The sequence below is a fragment of the Physcomitrium patens genome, chromosome 7, assembly GCF_059467195.1.
Source record: "Physcomitrium patens ecotype Gransden chromosome 7, ASM5946719v1, whole genome shotgun sequence".
Lineage (NCBI taxonomy): Eukaryota > Viridiplantae > Streptophyta > Bryopsida > Funariales > Funariaceae > Physcomitrium > Physcomitrium patens.
Window position 1 is genome coordinate 14,851,946 of NC_143416.1, and position 20,469 is coordinate 14,872,414.

At 36.1% G+C, this 20,469-nt stretch overlaps 1 protein-coding gene across 4 annotated transcripts; it reads right to left on the minus strand.

Annotated features, from left to right (window-relative positions):
- Positions 1–15,476: 15,476 nt before the first annotated feature.
- Positions 15,477–20,201, minus strand: LOC112284560 (high mobility group B protein 6). 4 transcript variants are annotated; one of them, XM_024524443.3, is made up of 13 exons: positions 19,904–20,201; positions 19,192–19,588; positions 18,790–18,912; positions 18,542–18,676; positions 18,169–18,276; positions 17,937–17,974; positions 17,551–17,656; positions 17,302–17,367; positions 17,116–17,181; positions 16,919–17,023; positions 16,610–16,755; positions 16,142–16,226; positions 15,477–15,979 (listed from the first exon to the last, which is right to left on the minus strand). In XM_024524443.3, exons 2-13 carry the CDS (start codon positions 19,546–19,548, stop codon positions 15,866–15,868), a joined length of 1,449 nt encoding a protein of 482 aa, XP_024380211.1. In that variant the 5' UTR covers positions 19,549–19,588; positions 19,904–20,201; the 3' UTR covers positions 15,477–15,865. The 4 variants fall into 4 exon arrangements, with proteins under 4 accessions (XP_024380211.1, XP_024380210.1, XP_090108216.1 ...); XM_024524442.3 differs by having other exon boundaries at positions 17,937–17,995; positions 19,192–19,581; positions 19,904–20,191; XM_090252090.1 differs by having other exon boundaries at positions 19,192–19,581; positions 19,904–20,145.
- Between the last annotated feature and the right edge of the window lie 268 nt (positions 20,202–20,469).

Below are 20,469 nucleotides of genomic sequence, written 5' to 3' on the forward strand. Positions count from 1 at the left end.
ACTCGAAAGCATTGGGCAAGGGCAACTACTGAGGTATTGGTGAGAGTAGGAGATATAGAAGAACCAATAGTTGCTTTAGTCGACCATGGTTCTGAAATAAATCTCATGTCTAAAGATCTTTATAAGAAGCAAAAATGGCCAATTGATATGGAACATGGATGGACAATTCGAGCAGCTAATAACACACGGGGCGAATTATATGGAGCTTGTCCAGATGTCAAAATTTGGATTGGGGATGTTACGATGGAGCAACATTTCTTTGTTCAAGATACAACGTCTTATCCGTTGATTTTAGAACAACCTTATATTACTGCAACACGGATGGAAACAAAAGTACTTGACGATGGTTCTGCTTATGCAAGGATACGGAGCAAAGATGGGAGGAAAGCTGTATAATTTCTAACATTACCTCCTAACCATGAACGGAATCGAGATAGGTTGAGGGAGAAACCATTGCCAAAGATTGTTGAAGGATTTAAGGATTTTGGGGAGGTACCACTGTAAAGCGAGATTATGGAGGTACAAAAGAGGAGGTACTCTCGCAAGATGAAGGTACCTTTGATTCGAGTTTTATTGGTATATTGGATAATGGAAATATTATGTATAAGAAAGTTGATGATTTTAAAAGATAAGAAAGAAAAAGATTATATAATATTGAAGGACAATTACGCAAGATAGGTACATTGCAAGATGATGAGAGGATTTTGGGTGTTTATGAAGAAAATGGACTGGAAGATTCATTGGAATTGATTACATCTATTAGGTTAGCGGATAATGATAAGATTGTTGAGATTCATTCGAGAGAGGTTTATACCATGCTTGAATCTTTTCAAGCACCTGAAGTCACTGTAGAGACAAGATATAAAACGGCACATAAGAAGGTAAAGCCTGTTGTCGGACCATTACCAGAAGATTCTAAAGAACAAATGGGAGAAGCATCAAAAGAAGCAAGTTTAAGAGATCCAATGAGTATTGGACACCAGTTTACTAAAGAGACTTTTGAAGAATTGAAGATTGGTTCTGATGGTTCTTTATTATCGGAGGAAATTACTTGCTTCAAAAAGATGTTGGCTAAACAAGGTAGATCGTTTGCCTTCGAATCTCATGAAATTGGGTGTGTGGATCTAAATATTATAACACCTGTGGTTATCTTCACTGTATCACATATACCTTGGAATCTAAGACCGATTCCAGTACTGAGGGCACATTTACCTAAATTGGTCGAACTATTGAAAGAAAAGATAAAGATGAAAATATTAGAACCTTCATTTGTGCCGTATTCTAGTCGATGGTTTACGGTACCTAAGAAGAATAGGTCACTACGGTTTATTCAAGATATGCAGCCGGTGAATGCTGTAACTGTCAGGAATGCAAGAATTGGACCTATTGTGGATGAATTTGCTGAGGCGTTTGCTGGAAGGGCGATCTATTCAATGGGTAACTTGTATTCAGGTTATGATCAATTTCAACTTACCGAAGGAAGTAGAGATGTGACAACAATGAAGACACCACTTGGATTGGTTAGAATGTGCACTCTTCCTCAAGGCGCGACCAACTCAGTTGCGCATATGATGAATGGGATGAATAAGGTATTGAGAGATTTTATTCCGAAAAAGACTGCCTTTTCTGGATGATGTTCCTATAAAAGGGTACAGAGAAGGAGACAAGGATGAAACTTTAGATAGGAGGGGGTGTCGCAAATATGTTGTTGATCATATACAAGATTGTGAAAAGATTTTAACTCGGCTTGGAGAAGTTTATCTTACATTATCGGGTATGAAGTCCGTATTTGGAGTACGAGAGGTTGTAATTGTCGGACATTTATATGGATCTTACGAAAGAAAACCAGATCCGACTAAAGTTGATGCAATTGGAAGGATGAAAGAGGATTGTGATTCTTTAACAGAGGTTCGCAGGTTTTTGGATGCATGTGTATTTTATCGAATCTGGATCCCTCATTTTGCTTACATAGTGGATCCATTATATGAACTGTTACGCAAGGGTTACCGATTTAAATGGGAAAAAAGGCATATTTAGGCAATGCAAAGATTGAAGAAATTATTGATGTCACCTCCAATATTGAGGAAGGTTGATTATAAGTGCAATAGACCAGTGATTCTTACTGTGGACGCTAGTCCAATTGCCATTGGATGGGCTATGGGTCAAGATGATTTAAATGGGAGTAGATTTGCAGTTCGATTTGGGGCTAAAGTTTTAAGTATTCGTCAGCATGCATATTCGCAAGTCAAAAGAGAACTTTGGGGAGTCGTTTCGGCTATGAAAGCTGAAAAGGACTATTTGATTAGGGCAGTAGTAGTAATTGAAACAGATTGCTTGCCATTGCTTGGAATGATTATTAACTGTTCAACGCCAGATATTGCAATGTTGAGATGAATTGCTTATATTAAGTCACTAAATCCAGAATTTAAGCATATTACTGGGAAAGATAATTTAATAGCAGACATGCTATCTCGAGCAAGATACGAGAGAAAGGACGAAATGGTTGAAGACATTGATGACGTCGGATTGAAATTCTATTCAATATCAAATCTCAACAGAGAAGACAAGCTATTTCTTGAAGAATCTTATGAAGGAGAATTATTGGATATTGATCATTACTTGAATACCTTGACTAAGCAGGGGAATTGGTCTACAGAAAAATTCAAACAAATAAGAAAAAAAGCATATGGATTTTTACTTCGAGATGGATTCTTATGGAAGAGACCGAAGAAAGGAATTGGGATGCCACAACGAGTGATAGGCAAAAAGGAAGAAAGATTGAAATTATTAAAGGAGTTTCATGATAGTTTATGGGTAGGGCATAGAGGAATCTGGGCTACTTTTGCTAAACTCAAGGAACGATATTGGTGGAAAAATATGTATCGAGATGTGCTCTCATTTGTAGAGTCATGTGAAATCTGTCAATCGTATTCTAATATCCGACATCGAGATGGTCTTCATTCACATATCCTTTGGCTATTCATTTTAAATGGGTTGTTGATTTGGTTATTATGCCAGTTGGGTTATGGCAGATGAGATATTTGGTTTTAGCTCGTGAAGATTTATCAAATCAAGTAGAAGGAAGAGCATTGAGGACAAAATCTACAGAGGGGATTTGTAGGTTTTTGCTTGAAGATGTCATTTGCCGCTATGGATGCTTAGGAAAAATCACTGCAGATCGTGGAGAATTAAATGCACAAGAAGCTCGTAAGTTCTTTGAAAGATGTGGAGTTAAACTATCACTGAGTACTGCTTATAATAGAGAAGGGAATGCAAAAAGCGAACGCGGTCACCCACCGATTGTGAAAGCATTAGTTAAAGCTTGTAATGGGAAAGTTAAAGAGTGGCCATCGCTTTTGTCATTTGCATTATGGGCTGATCGAACAACACATAGTTCGGTGACAGGATATATGCCAGTAGAACTTATGACAGGTCAAAAACCAATTATGTCGATTGAAGAAAAGGTACTTACTTGGAGTATGCTACCCTGGGAAGATGGATTGACAAGAGAAGAACTTTTGGCTATTAGGATTCGACAATTGGAGCAAAGAACGAAAGATGTCCAAATAGCATTGGAAAGGTTAAAAAGAGCAAGGTTACAAAACAAGGCGCGATTCGATAAGCAACATCGATTGAGACCAAAAGCAATCGAGGAAGGTGACTGGGTACTTGTTTATGATAATAGTCTGAATAAGCAACATAATACTTTGCGGAAATTTTCAAAACGTTGGTTTGGACCATATGTAGTAACACCTTTTCATGATAATGCGACTTATTCATTATGGAAGTTAGATGGTACGAAATTGAAAATACCAATTGCAGGGAAGCGAGTAAAAATATTTAAACGAAGACATGCGGAGATGAATATGGAAGACCTTAATGAAGGTATAGAGATTCCGCAGCAAGAAGATGAAAGTGATTTGGATAATGAAGGTGACGAAGACAAACTTGACAAAGACGTAGAGGATATATTCTGTATTAAATAGCAATTGGGTAAATTGGTGCATACCGGAGGATGCACAGGTTCAGAGGGGGTGGATGTCATGTTGTAACAGTAGTATACCGTGAAAATATAAAGAAAGGAGACTTTTATTAATGTTCAATTACCTCGAATATTGGAAGCAACGACCAACTCCAGTGCAAATACTGAGTGGCTAGGTTCAGTCACCCCGTTACAGTCAACCGAGGCATACTGAAATGCTCCGTTCGATTCCAATAACGAGAGTCAGCAGGAAGAGAAAGGACCAATTCACACGACAGGTGAGCTCGTTCGAAGAGCCAATTGGATCCAATTTCAAGAATCTAATCTGGGTCCTCTTACCCAATATGAGACCTGCATTGGTCGGGCAACCCAATGCAGTCTACTTACGGGAAAATCCAGGTCTTGCTACGGGCCTCAGCCAGTCTGACACGAAGGACCAATTTGACCCAATTACGCGAACATCCAGGTTACTACGGGCATCTTACCCAATATGAGACCTGAATTGGTCGGGCGATTCAATGTGGACCCGAGTACGGGATTTCGATTCTGTTTCAGGCTGTCCTATTCTCTGTGCCGTTTCAGGGAATGTTGTTTTCGGTAAATAGATTTCTTAAAGGTAAAAACGGAGGAGGAAGCTTTGACGGTAGGAGCCAATTTCGGATCTAAGCTTTGACGATGGGAGCCAATTCTGGATCCAAGACGAAAGATTGAAGAAATTCAGAGGATAAGGTTAGGGGGAGAATAAGTTTTGGGGGGGGGGGGGGGGGGGGTTTTGGATCAAGGAGCTAGCTTCAAGCTCTTTTTAAGGTTATTAGTTCGGTTTCATTGGAGGTTTTTGAAGATCAAGGAGATTGGAGAGGAGCTTCATGCTTCGGGTCGGGGAAGGAAAGACAGAGAATTGGGTTTTTTCTTCTTCATAGGGTTTTGGGAAGACTGAGGCAATCGTTGCTGAAGTCAGTGTTGTAATGGTGAATCGGGATTTTTTAATGAAGTGGGTTTGATTACTCTTGACTGTTTTGTGAAATCGAGTTACGTCTGTGATTGAAGAATTAAAAGGGTGTCTATAGGATTGAGTATGCGGAGTGAATGAAATTTATTGGGTTAATCTAACAAGATAGTCAGTGGATACAAGATCGTAAGTACAAAGCGGTATCGGAGATTAGCAAATTGGGTTATTCGGGATTCTTTGTAACGTCTAGAGACCTATCGGCTGGGATAAAAGGGACTTCGGCGAGCAGTCGAAGGGCATACGTATAGATTTACGGTGTATTCTTGCAGTTGTTTGTATTCCAGCAGTCAATAACCGATAAACTGCTTGAATATTGGCGAATCTCCATACTATCTTCTACAGCCAGACGCCCGGCGCGTTCTCGAGCAGGAAAGCACGTACTACGACAACGAACTCAACAAATCAAGCTTTGGATGATACCCATTGTTGAGTCGATACATGAAGGGTGTTGTTATATGTAAAATCAACTAACAATAGATATGTAGTCCAATCATCTTGCTGATAGTTGATGCTACATCGTAAATGCTACTCGAAAGTTTGATTCACATATTCCGTTTGGTCATTAGCTTGAGGATGGAAAGCCGAAGAAAGCTTGATATCCATCTTCAATATCTCAAAGAGAGATCTCTTGAACTTTGATACGAATTGGGTTCCTCGATTCGACATAATATCATCTCGTAAACTATGATATCTATATACACTATCAAGAAAGAACCTTGCTGTATCTTTGCTTGACGATGTTTTCTTGCAAGGGACAAAGTGTGCCATCTTTGTAAGCCAATCTACCACAACAAAGATATTATTAAATGAATTTGATGGCGGCAGGTCTATAATGAAGTCCATGGAAAGTGAAGACCATAGCCGACATGGAATAGGCAATGGCTGAAGAAGACTATAAGGATGATGCCAAGGGTTCTTAGATCTTAAACAAATGTCACAAGAGAAGACAAAATCTTTGACATCCTTCCATATTTGGGGCCACCAAAAATCTTGAGAAATAAGTTTCAAGGTCTTATTGAATCCAAAATGTCCCCTAGTTGAAAAGTCGTATCAAGATTGGAAAACTCGGAGTTGTGCTGGTTCCTTTGAAATATACAACTATTCCTCAAAGTATAAAAAATTTCTTTCTACCTTGAACTTGTTATTAGTGACACGTTATGTGATATCGAGGGCTACAAAATCTCCAATAGTCGCAATACGTACTTGGTTGAGGAAGTCAGCATCAATTGACATTATTGCAGAGCAAAGCCTGAATTGTTCTGACTTCAAAAATATTGTATACTATTGATCAAATGTTGCTTCTTCAGTCTTTAGTGCTAGATACGATCTCTTTGATAATGCATTGGATAGTCCTTGTTGCTTCCAAGGTGGATAAGTAATAACAAATTCAAACCTAGATAGCAACATATTCTATCAAGCTTGATAATGATTCAAAACCTAAGCCGACATGAAGTACTCCAAATTCTTGTGATACATATATACAGTCACCAGATGCGCAGCTCCTATAAAAAAGTGACGCCACTCTTGGAAAGAATCTACTATCACAAGAAGTTCTTTATCGTGGATTTCATAGTTGATCTTGGCAGCAAAAAACTTTCGAGAGTAGAACGCAACCAGATGAAGCTTCTTATTTGCACCTATCTGCAAAAGTACAGCTCCCATAGCAAAATCTGAAGCATCGGTCTTCAAATAGAAGACCTTTACAAAGTCCAGTTGTACCAAGATTGGAACCATAGTAAATGTCGTCTTAAGATCTTAAAATGCTTTTTTTGCTAGAGGTCTCGATTTGAGCTTGTCTTTATATGTCAACCAAGTGAGCGGAGTAGCAACTTGAGAATAATTCTTGATGAAGATTCGATAAAAGTTAGCAAAGCCAAAAAAGCATTGTACATCTCTAATCATCTTTAGAACTTCCCATAATACGATTGCTTCTACCTTCTTAGGATCCATCTTCAAGCCTACCGTAATTGTAATGAATCCCAAAAATTCCATCTCAGTTTGATTAAACAAGCACTTCTCCAACTTGACGTAAAGTCCTCGCTTGTGGAGTTTTTCAAGGACTAGACAAACGTGTTTCTCATATTCTTCTACATTCTTGAAAAATATCAAAATATTATCTAGATAGATGACAACAAAATCGTCAAGGTGCTCCCGAAAGATGTCATTCATCATGTGTTGAAAGACCACTGGAGTATTGGTAAGACCAAAAGGCATGACATTATATTCAAAATAGCCATATCTTGTACGAAAAGTTGTCTTCCATTCGTCTTCTTCCTTGATTCCCACGAGGTTGTAAGCTCCCCTTAGATCAATCTTTGTAAAGATCCTTGCACATCCAAGTTCTTCTAGAAGACCTGATATCAAAGGTAATGGATAACAATTCTTCTTTGTCATCTTATTGAGACCTCGATAATCCACGCACATCCGCAGCGAGCCATCTTTCTTCTTCACAAATAAGATTGGTGCTCTAGCTGGTGACTTCGAATGACAAATGAAGTTCTTGGCTAGATTCTCGTCAATATACCTTTGCAACTCTGCTAACTTCGTTTGCGATAAATTATAGATTGGGCCAAAAGGTGGTTGTGCTCCTTTCTGCAAGTCTATGGCACAATCGTATGGTCAATGCTCCGGTAGCATGTCAGCATTCTTCTTTTGAAACCCGTCTTCAAAATCTTTATATTGCTCCAATATATTTGTTGTCAAAATCTTCTCTCTCTTAGTTGAAATCGCATAAATGACAAATGATGTGCCTTCCTTGGAAGATGCTACAAATGCTCTAGCTCCAATAAATAAAGATTTTTTTGATTTGAGATCTTCTAACATGCTTACTCTTGAAATATTCTATAGAAAATGTCACCCTTCATAACTTCCAATCTATAGATGGATTATGCATTTCTAACCAAGAAAGACCAAGAATAATAGGATTTGATGGGATTATAATAATATTAAAAATAATATAACCACTATAGTCTTTAAACATCACCTCTATAGGTTCTGATGCATGGATGACACTACCAAACAATAAAGGTCATCCATCTATTACTTCTACGTGAACGGATTTAGATTTTTGTACTAAAAGAATCTTATAGCGCTCAACAAATTCTTCATCTAAAAAGTAAGCAAATGCTCTTGAATCTAATAACACTAAGGTTTTTAGTTTTTGAGAACCAAAAGATAGAGGAATGGTAAAACAATGGGCAGGCTAAGCGAAAAGAGACGAACCTGATTGTTATTGTGGTATTGAATTGTCCAGTCGCACGATCCCTATTGTAGTTGGGCATCTTCGTTTTCTTGAAAAATGTGCCTCTGGTCCTGATAATGTGTCGATTTAACTTCTTGGAGCAGTTTCCAACTCTGTGGCCTTCTTTACCACAATACAAGCATAGTCCTTCCTCCATACGTCGCTTTTTTTCTTCTAGAGTTAGAGATTTGACATGTATCGGGTCAATTTATATGTCTTCTACCTTTGAATGTGAATTCAACCTGCTTGCTGATATAGTTAGAGTATGGTGAGCCGTACGTTGACTTCAGCGTTGATCTTGGCGACATTGGAACAGGCGATTATCATACTTCACAACTTAACTAATGGCTTCATTGAGCATTCATGGATCAAGAAGAGATAATAACAAATCCTTCACGTCATCCCTCAAGCTCCAATAAAATTGATTCATCAATGCTTCTTCATCCTAGTTGATGTCGCATGCGAATTGTTTGAAATCTGATGTGTAGATTGATATAGAACGTGCTTCTTATTGTAGCAATCGGATCTTTGTTTTAGCCCATTGTGCCTTGTCATGTTTGCCAAATACTTTCGCAAACGCCTCCAAAAAAGTTTCAAAGTTGTTCAAAATTGACGATTTTTTTTCAAACAAAGGATCAAACTATGATAGAGCTTGCCTCGTGAGCAAAGTTCTAACCAATCCAACACATGATTCTTCCGTCGGATAGCGTTCGGGCTGTAAAGCTGCTATCAATCTAATTTGATTGACAAAACATCGAAGCTTGGAACATGTACCATCAAACTTATCTAGAAGGCTAATTCGGAGCTCCTTTTGTTGTAAGATCAATGGTCCTTGTTGAACTAGAGGTAAAGTTGCTTCTCTTGGTGCTAAAACTTGAGGCTAGTGAATCCTCAATTGTGCCATCCCGGATGCTCCATCATTATGAAGCCTTGCAATGATTCCTTCAATCTCTATAATTCTCTGTGATAACTTAGCAAGAGCATTCATAATGGCGTCCAACTTGGACTCCGAACTTTCAGCCATACTAATATCTTGACCTCCAGCCATTCTAAGAGAATGAAAGAAATGATTCTATAAGAAGGCAATATTAATTTAGAGGAGGGTACTCCACAACTTCTAAAATGCCTTAAAACCTTCAAGAAGAAGGGTAATCCACTCTCTCCAAGAAAGATAAGACTCCAATATTATAATAGAAGAAATTTCAGTTTAGAAGAGGATAATCCGCAACCTCTAAAGTACAAGTACCTTCAAGTAGAGGGATAATCCACACTCTAACAAGAAAGAACTAGCTCTGATATGAAAGATGAGTGTAGTCTCGACAAACTGTCACGAATTTAGAATACTGACTGGAAATCTAAATAAGAAGCTGAAGAAGAATCGACAAGAACTAGATTAATCAGATGAGTACAAGAATAACACTAGAGAGGTGAGCTAGAGCTCCAAGAGGTGTGTTGTCCAGACTGAGGATCCCCTCAGTCTAAGCTCCTATATATACTACAAGCAAGGAAGCTTTTCAAGTAGCTTCTACAAACTAGGATGCTTTTCAAGCAGCTTCTACGACTTAGGAAGCTTCTCAAGCAGCTTCCACGAGCTTGAAAACTTCTCAAGCAGCTTCCATGAGCTTGAAAACTTCTCAAGTAGCTTCTACAAACTACAAAGCTTCTCTATAACCTTCTCAAATCTTCTACAACTTCCTAGTGTATATCCTTGACATAAAGTCTAGGGAAGATTGCATTCTACCTTCTATCTTTTTTTGTAACTTTTGTGTATTTGTAATGCTAAGAATATAGAGACCTAACAACTAGCTGATTCTACTCAATTTCTTTCATTTGCAGACTTATCAGATAAGACATTGTGATTGTCACAACCTTCAAGATGATGAAATTGAGATGAAGATCTTCATGAACAACATGTCTTTCCTTGAATAGATGGTAAGATGTAACTTATTTGATATCACGACCTTGGAAGAGACTCTAAATTTAGGTGATTTTATTAGAGGTAGAAACAACTCCTGACGGTGTTTCAAATGTCTTATTTGAAGGAAGTTATGAAGGCTTTAACAACGACCAAATAACATGATGGTCTTCTTGCCTTGAAATGGGATACTATCGATGGCTGAGAGGGCCTATCAACTATCTTTGAAGAGAATAAAGATTGAAGTGTGTATCACATACAATTCACCGCATCTTAGATTTTGTCAACATATGAAGACCACTCCTTGTCGAACTTGTCTCTCGAAGGAAAGGGGGAATAATATTACAGACATACACATGTAAATCAATATTTAGCTATATGATTTAGATAATAGTAGATGAAAGTAGGTTAATTCTATAATATCTTCTATAATAGATTTTTAGAAGCTTCATAGATGCTATCGTAATACATGGTATTTGGCTTGAAAATGCATGAAGTACCTGGCTGTGGAAGATAAAAGAAAAATTGCAACAACAAGTCCTAAAAATTCTAATAGATTCTTAACCAAATTAAAATTAAAGATTAACAAATATAATCAAATATCAATCAAATTAAATCAAAATTTCAAAAGAATTATATAAAAAGTATAAGGTATTCCTAAAAATTCTTTAAAGAATCAAAAAGAAATAATATAGAAATTTTAAAATATACTAAAATAGAAACCATAATAAAATATTAAAATAGAAATATTCGTCAAATCCTAAAAAAATCCTAAATAAATCCTAATAAAATCCTAAACATATCCTAGTAAAATCCTAATTAAATCCTAAAAAAATCCTAACCAAATTGTAATCAAATCCTAAAAAATTCCTAACCAAACCTTAAACAAATCCTAAATAATTTCTAAACAAATCCTAATCAAATTCTAAACAAATCCTAGTCAAATCCTAAACAAATCCTAGTTAAATTCTAAACAAATCCTAACCATATCCTAAATAAATCCTAAACAAATCCTAAATAAACCATAATCAAAACCTAAAAATATCTTAATTAAGTCTTATCCAAATCCTAATCAATTCCTAAACATACTTTAATCAAATCCTAAATAATCCCAAGTAATTCCTATAGTAGGTTTAAACCTCAATAACTAATGAATGAACCATTGATTTTAATTCAAATTTTTCACACCTCTTCACAATTAAATTGAAAATAAGCACAAAGTTTTTGAAGAGGATCAAACTCACCAAAAAAAAGATCATTCCTAATATTTACTTGGATGTTGGTTGGCCTCCTTCTTCAGTCTAAATGTTGAATTTTTAGTATCAATATCTCCTTATTGAACTATTTTATTGATCTCAAATTTCTAACATATGTAGGAAAATAAGTTTTTTATCTATACACATAATTTTCACTCCAATCCAATTGATAGATTGCAAGAAATCTTAGAAACCGTCACTAGACCTAAAACTCTACTTCCTGAGACCTTGACCTACTTAAACCTCAATAAACCTCGACCCAACCCTTTAATCAAGCTCAAACACACAACATATACTAAATATATATGAATCCACAAACCCTCAAAAATTCACTTATAGTTCTATTACCAAACTTACGAAATTCTCCAAAAAGTATCACCTACTTTATTTCATAAATCTAGAATCATCCAAAACAAATCCCGACTTTGCAAAGCTCTTACAAAATCATAACAAATCCAAATCACTCAAAACCAATGTTTAAAGAAAAACTATCAAGTCCACTCCTAGATTCTATTCTTTGATCTCCAAAAGAACCCTCGAATCATCGTCAAAGCTTGGTTTTGTGCCTTAGGGTCTGATTTCGACCCTGGTTCATAACTGGCTCTTTCCGGCGAACAATATCTAATTTTTTTAGATAATGATTGCTAGAATTTACTTTAAACTTCTTCCTAAAGAAAAAGGGTTAATCCACTCTTAATCAAGAAAAGACAAAGATCTAATATTATAAGTGTACTCTTATCAATCTATCAAGGATATGAACTCAAAGAAGATGCACAAACTTGGAAAATCTATGTTAAAAGAAAAGTGACAAAATAGCAATAAAATAGTATGTATATTAAAAAGAAATTATAATGGCTATTGCCAAAAGACAAGGAAACTAGAGACTCTTAAATCTAGATTAGAAGCAAGAAAAGAGTTGACAAGAGTAAAAATGGCTTCATTCTTGCTTCTATATATACTATCTAATTAGGAGCTACATGGCGATGTTCCATAGGACCTCTAATATGTGTTGACTTTACAAGACACATGCCTTATGTTATAAGGCAAGTTTTCTACGTGTATACTACATAGTTAACTTGTTCTTCAAGCTACCAACATGTGTGGTATTTAGCCATCTTATTGACTACATTTTTAATCTAAAAAAATCAATTATAAACACCTGTAAAGTCAAAGCAATGTCTATGAAGCTTCTGTAGAAGATATTATGGAATTAACCTACTTTTACCTACTATTATCTAAATCATATAGCTAATTATTAGTTTATATATGTATATCCATGACAACTAATTCAATATCCATTGATCAATCAAAATTAGCTATATACTTGGCCTTAAAAGTGTGTAGTCAATCTAGCATCTTAATCACAAAAAGATTGAATTTGTCCATTAATGCTTTATTTACCTAAGCAATTAAGTGCACCAAAGTTCTAGATTTTCATGTTTGATTTCTACATATCCTAGTCTTACTTGAATTGTACAACTTTTGGGAGTTTGTTGGATCTTCTAGCCATGAAACAATTGCAATATACTCAATTCTTCCAAATTAACTTCCTTTGCTATAATTTGCAATGCTAGGGATCTTCTAAGAGACATATAGATAAACAAAAGAATAACAAAAAAGAGTGAAAAATGATGGATGTAGAATAAAATAGTTGAAATTAAGTTGACATGTTATGTTGACTTGATATCACATGAAACTTCACCAAAACATCACTTGATACTTCAAAAAATCATTATGTGGCTTGTAGGTGTCACATATTTTTTGGAACAAATACCAAGCAATATTAAGGTTTAAATGGTGATATTTTAGGTATGAAATTTTGAGTGATTTTGAAGGTATTGAGTGGTAAAATCTAATTATTTGGTTTTATAATTTTTCCATATTTAAAATTTCTTAATAATATGAATGATATAAGTATTGACACATTGTTTGTCACTATATTATCCATGGTCATCTATTAACAAAAAATATTATTCTTAAAAATATGAAACACTAAAAATAAAATACAAGTCTATTAAATTTTCAGATTGAACTATCTAAAATTATTCTGAATTAAATTATTTAAAAAAAAAAAAAAAAAAAAAAAAAAAAAAAAATCTATCAAATAACTATAAATTAAATTTTTATTGATATGTTTTTATTCAAAATATCAAATCTTTAAAATATAATAAAGTTTATTGAATATATTTCATATTATATTATATAATTTAGAATTATATATATATATATATATATATATATATATATATAAATTGATTACTCCATCATCTATTTTTAATGACGCATTCTACCATTTTATTTTTATAAGAGCTAATAGTTTAAAAAGAAAAAATTTAAGCATTTCTAAAAGTTTGAAATTAAATCAAATTTTAAATAAATAAATAAATAAAACTTTATATATATATATATATATATATATATATTATAAAATATATATATATATATATATATATTATAAAATATATATATATATATATATATATTTTTAAATTTTATTTTTAAATCCTAAACCTAGATTCTACAAAGATTAAGATATTAATACTACAATATACATCAACAAACATATCATAAACTACAAAAGAAAGAATTATAAAAATGTGGTTAAACATATTTACATTGTTAAGTTTCTTTTCAACTAGTAGTTCAAGATTGGTGTTTCTGCAGACAACAAGAATGTTATTGTGATGTTTATATAAAACATATGGATTAATTTTGAAAATTTTCTAATTTCAGTGCAAAATCAAAAACTTAACTGAATAAATTTAATTACTTTGAATTAAAAAATAAATAATTTTAAAAATATGCAAATATTATTAAAAGTTTAAAAATTTTGGTTTGAGCTCTAAACTATAAACTTGCAAATATAATCATCTAAAATAGATTCTAACTACCTAAATATCAATTCATATCACAACAAATCCAATGAAGACAATAAACACTATTGTGGTTAAAATTTCTATTATACAAGATTAATCTTATAAGAATAATAACAATAATAACACTAGTACAATTCATCCAAGAAATTAAATCAAATATAATAGATTCAATATACTATATATAAGTACAATAATTTAAACAACTTACTCATATGAAGAAAGTTTTGAGGTTCAAAGATAAGGACTTAATAATATTCAAATAATGTATTTTATAATTTTTTTTATAAAGATTGTAATGTGCCTCTATCTTCAATTTTGACACAAAATATCTATTTATTAATTAAATAAAGATACAAATATATGCATTAAAAAAATTAATTGATCTACAAAATATCTTTACAAGAAAATAATATAAAGCACAAATTTTGCAAATTTTTGAACTCTTAGAAGCAAACCACAAACAATTTAATAAATTTTTATTGTTTAAAGATACATTTGAAAAGAATTGTTGAACAAAGAAAAAATGACTTTGCAACTTATAACATATCATAAAACTATAAAAATATTTATTTTAAATAGTTGCTTCCTAAGATAAAAATTATAATGGAAACCAGAACAGTGAAAGAAATCGACTTAAAATTTTCTGATCACAAACACAATAATCAGGAAAAGCAAAATCTAAAATACATACAAAAATACTCATTGTTTGAATTGATGTTAAACTAAAATTAACATATTACTATCTGAAAAATTCTGAAATATTCATCAATCACTCATGTAACATTTATATTCATCGACAATGGCAAGAACTGAAATCACTGGTTTTCAAAAGTTCATTGTTCTGAATCCAAATATTCTGAGGTCAAGGAAATTTCCTAATTTTTTGAAAGTATCATCACATTTTGGAAAAAACCCCACAATACATGCATTCAAGTGTAATGAAAATATTGCATTTGAAAAAAATATTCTTCGTTTTAGATGTTTGTTTTGATGAAAGTACGTCAAGGCCCTTCCAAACTCAGTACAACTCAGGGCATTTCAAACATACCATTGTAACACAGTGAAGTGAGAAAAAAGCGCAAAATTTCAGATTGGTAATGTGATCTTAGGAGGAAGAGGAAAAATTGCTAGTTCTAAACCCCTCTTAGTGTGGGTGGTCGCATACAAATACATGCCTTCCACAAATAGACACGAAAAGAACGAAATGAGGACATTTTACATCTCCATTGCTTCCAATATCGATTGTGAAAAAAGAAACACTTTCAGCGGCCCACAGACCGAAGGCGAGAAAGTTTTTGTTTGATTCAGCAAACAATGCAGAGTACCGATGGGTTGTGTTTAATTTGTTGCATAAATGTACATCACTCGAACGAATAACAGAAAATCCAAACGGAAAGTCTGAAACTATCCTGAGAACTACAGTGAAGTTTCTGTCTGAAAAGAAGATTAAGCTCGCAGCTGCGAAGTCACACAGCTGTAATGCGGCACACTTAAGACCTATCATACATAAGGAGGAGAAAATGCCACAGAGCATTCAACAAGAAGAGTTGAATGTCGATTGTAACTTTCCATTTAAAAGAGTAAGCTCACGCAGAAAGCTCAGGGAGCGTTGAACGGTACTCTTCCATGTCTGCGTCGTACTTCTTCTTTAAGACTGCTGCTTTCTCATTCCAAACTTCCTTGTCTTTTTCAGAGAGTTCCTGAGTACAAAATGAGGAGATTGTAGCGATATTAGAGAGAAGTGAACGTGGATGATAGAGTAGCAATGTACTAAAACAAAAAATTGCTCTACGTACACTTTCACCAACAATGACAGAACAAATCCCACGAAGATTTCGTAAGATAGTTTCGTAAGAATATACCTTCCACTTTTGGGAAATATGGGCGTTGGTCTCTGCGAAATTCAATCCCACCTGGTTATTGCTAAGAGATTTTCGCATCTCCATGCTGCACCAACATGCCCAATGGATAAGCTTAGCACAACATAAAACATGAATTAATACGTCCGTAGACACCAGATGCCGAGTCCGCCTCATCCGACAAAATTACTTGCAATTGTACTGTTGATTTTACCTCCAGACTGTCATAGTTGTTGAGATCATATCTATCTACAACAACTTAAGAGTCTTGCATTTGGAAATGGAATCACAATAACACCGGCTACAAAGGATTGAGTACTGTGAAAAGATCACTAAGAAGTCTAAATAAAATAGTACCATCTCAAGCCAGATTCGTTTAAAGACACGGGTTTCAGGACAGTGACTCCAAAATACTTATCAATATGCAAGCATGAATGCACATTGAAAGATACTGACTACTATGACTCTTACCCAAAAATCAAATACGATGAAAGGGGTTTCTTAGGTTTGTTTGGATCCTTGGCTTTTTTCTTTTCCTTGGCCTGATCCTTCTCTGAAACCAGGTCTTTCTTTCCGAGGGCCATGTCCTTCTTTTCCTTTGCTTGATTTTTCATAATCTGCAGACAAGATCAAGACTTGTAATCTCGGTAAAACAACCTATTAACACCGAACTACGGCCGAGAGGGACCCAGATAGGTTCCTAAAGCTACTGATGATGAGAGCGCACGCGACACTGAAACGATGACGTGGTCATTAATTTGGATGATGTGACAATTTTACCTTCTTAGCCTGGTCCAACCTCTCTTTCTCCTTGTAGAGCTTCAGAGCTTGCGATTTCTCAAGCTTAGCCTTCTCCTCAGCTTCATGATTCAAAGTTGAAAGGTCCTGTAATGTGAAAAAAGAACATGATCAATGATGAGATCCAACATGCGTAGAAGGGACATTCTGTCAGGTAACCAAGCAACTGTGTGAAGTACCTCAGCTTTGTTCTTCTTGTAGGTCTCAAGTTCAACGGAATACCTCTCCTTCTCCTTGGCGGCTATCTGCGCAGATATATTGTTCAATACAAAACGAAAAATATTACGATTAGGACATCTGTAATTAAAGAACCATCCATCAATCCAATATAAATCTCAAATCAGACGAGAGATCAATTGTAATACCTCTTCAAATGGGGCTCGCTTGGCAGGACTCATGCTTTTCCATTCTTCTCCCAATATCTTGGCAATCTGCAATCTCTTAGAGAGCTGGTCACTGTAAGCATACTGTTTTTAAAATCTGGCGAAAAAAAGGGCAGATCTTGAGAGAGGACTAAGCTTCGTGGTTGATAACGAGATTGAATGTTGGCGATCTGCTAAGTAACGACGACTGACTGTAATGAGAGAAACACATTAAAATTTGTGAAAAATGACCTCTGTGACGGGCTTGTTTAACTCCAACAGAGCTGGTCGGCGAGATTGGGAGAACGCAAAGAACGCAGTAATTGGATGTTTAGGCTTTAAAGGATCTTTCTCCTTCCTGTAAATTACGTGTTGACAGTTTAAAATAATTATGTTCACCCTGGAGGAAACCGAGGGAGGCTAGAAGAGAGATGCACACGTACAGGAATCCGGATTCTACGACATCCCCAAGTCAGAAATGAGGTCACTCCACGTATTAAATGAAACAAATCATAATAAATCAACAATGAAACGGCTCCAAGTCTGACATTGTCAATTTGAATACTGTCTAGACTCCCAGACTGTGTTCCACCCAAAGAAACGGCAGAAAGAAACAGAGAGGAATGCACAGAACATACTTCTTTTTCTTTCCGTCCGCAACGTCACTCTCCATTTCCTGCCATAACAATGAGTCCAGCTTACATGCAATCCAATAAAATACACTGGGATCAAACACAATGTACTGGAAACATAAAATCCCAGGAGGCATTGACAGTTAGCATTGAATGACTCTAAAAAGATGAAACAGCCCCATCGAACTCTTGATTTACAAGGTGATAAAAATCTACGACGCAGTGCCACAGTGGATACCTTCTTGTAAGCAAGATACTGTTCCAGGAGTTCCTGAGCCAGCTTCTTATTTTCTTCCTCATGGAACAATTTCAAAGCTTCGGCCTCGCGCTTCTCCTTGCCGACCAACTTTAAGCAAAATCCACGTTCCAAGTTACGGAGAATGTAAAGATACCAAAAACGCAAACTTACAGAACCACAGAATGAATCATAACCTTTCAGTTCATCAAAAAATATGCAGCAGTCCTTAACTACTTCATGTGTGTCAGTAGGAACAATCTGGTGAACCATGAAATTGGAGTTGAAGCACTTAGGACACATGCGTATTATCAGAGGTGAGGATAAACTACAAGGACTGCACATGATTCATGATGTACAGATTCAGGCAGCGCACCTTAAGATAAACATCTTTCTCCACTTTGTATCTGTCTTCGTACGGTTTGCGATCCTCTTCCGAAACATTCTTCCACTTATCCCCCAGAATGGTACTAATCTCTGCAAACGTGGCATTCGGATTCTCTTCGCACACCTGCCATCGCCAGAGTACGGTTAGATAATCCGGTAAGCTCGGAATTTGCAAATGCCTATAGAGCTCTTACAGCCTGCAAGCCGAAACCGAACTAGTAAAATATTATGCATCACCTTCTGACGATGTACTTTGCACCAGAGAAGGAAGGCAGACTTTGGCTTTTTCAAACGATTAGGATCTTTCTTCTTCTTCTTGGTTAAGTCCTCCGGAGCATTGGGATTGGGCCTTGAAAGATTCTGCAGGAACAAGCCGGGTAACAAAAATCATGTCAAGGTCTGGACTGGTCTTGAAATTAGCTACTGAAGACTTGGAGTATTCTCAAAACGAGAAAACGAAGCTCGTTGATTAGCGTTCTTAGAACGCTGATACCGAACGTAGCCAAGGATGCAACAGTTGCTGTAGTAGGACTTACACATGGGCCTGAGACTAGAGTGGTTAATGAAATTAAGAAAATGGTTTTCAAATTTCGTTAACAACGTAAACTTCGCATGAGAAATAAACAAGTTGTTACTTACTAAAGTAGGCTGGAAGCCCTGAACTTTCTGAAGCTTTCGGAGCTTATCCTCGAGCTTCTTCTTTTCCTCACCACCGCTCTCCAGCAACTTCTGCATACGCTCGGTTTCAGCAGCCTGGGCAGTCAACTGTTCTTCCTTCTCTCTAAGCATTGCCTTGTTGTGCTCTACCTCAAGAGAAACTTGCTTCAAAGCTTTCGTCATGGCCTCGAGTTCCGCCTCGAGCGAAAGGTTACTGGTGTCCTTCAGCCCCTTCGTCTTCGCGTTACCCTTGGTTGCCGCAGGAGGAGCATTGATGTTCTCCTTCTCCGCCGCCACATCTCCTTTCGGGGCCCGTTTCCCTCTCGGCTTCGAAGCCATTTCCGAGGTTACAAGGATGAGCTGACCCCTTCCCTGCAAACTAAAGCCTCGTATTGATCTCTCCACAATTAAAATAGTGCGTAGACCAAGATATACCCGGAGTATTATTCAAAAAGAAGCATGAAAGAAGGTATGGGGAACCTGCTGCCCGTTATCTCTTTACTCGAAACATACCACACTCACAACTTTTTTTAATCCAAACACCCAACTCCCACATGACCAAACTTCTTCCCGCTATTCTTAAAAATTTGTACTGTACCCCACAATCACCATAACCCACCTTCACTCGCATCAACTAATCACCCAAGATCATTTCAGAATAGCCATCAAAACCACAGAAACTCAAATCACGTACTTGTCAAACGCAGGCCGAAACTCGACAGCACCGAAACCAGTGCGGATATTTCAACACCCCGAAAAGAAAAAGAAAAACTGCAAGCCTTGTCCAGATGTAGTGATCAGAAACCAGAGCCCCCTTAAAAAGCAAGTAGAAACAGAATCGGTCGGTGCGTCAACAGCTTTGAAGGGAACAAGATGGCAGGTGGCATACAAGGAAGCACACGAGCTGCGGGGGAGCGGTGGGATGCAAAAATGGACAATCACAGCTGCGTTCGGTCGAGTGTTAATCACGGCATCAAAGACTCGGTAGGAGTGTGACACAGCGCAATTCAAATTTCAAATTTCTGGCGGAATTTATGGCCGCCAAAGGGGCTTGCCTTCTGGTCTGTCTCTACCCCAACGTCCAAAAAGTCGGGACCCCTCCTCCCAGTTCTGGAAATCCACATAATTAGAATAACTGAGAGGCGCGCAGATCGGCATGTCAGGTAGAATGTCACGCTTCATTTCCGCGCTTGGTTTTGGCAAGTCCATGGTTCATCCCTCAACCTTTCATCATTTTCGTATTGGTGATGTGCGTTTCAA

What these genes read in the sequence shown, in the direction of transcription:
- LOC112284560 (XM_024524442.3), bottom strand. Translation starts at nt 19,548, where the DNA reads ATGGCTTCGAAGCCGAGAGGGAAACGGGCCCCGAAAGGAGATGTGGCG. An exon ending in GCAAAGTACATCGTCAGAAG is followed by an intron (nt 18,677 to 18,789) that starts GTGATGCATAAT and finishes TGGCGATGGCAG; the next exon opens with GTGTGCGAAGAGAATCCGAA. An exon ending in ATATTTCCCAAAAGTGGAAG is followed by an intron (nt 15,980 to 16,141) that starts GTATATTCTTAC and finishes TTTTGTACTCAG; the next exon opens with GAACTCTCTGAAAAAGACAA.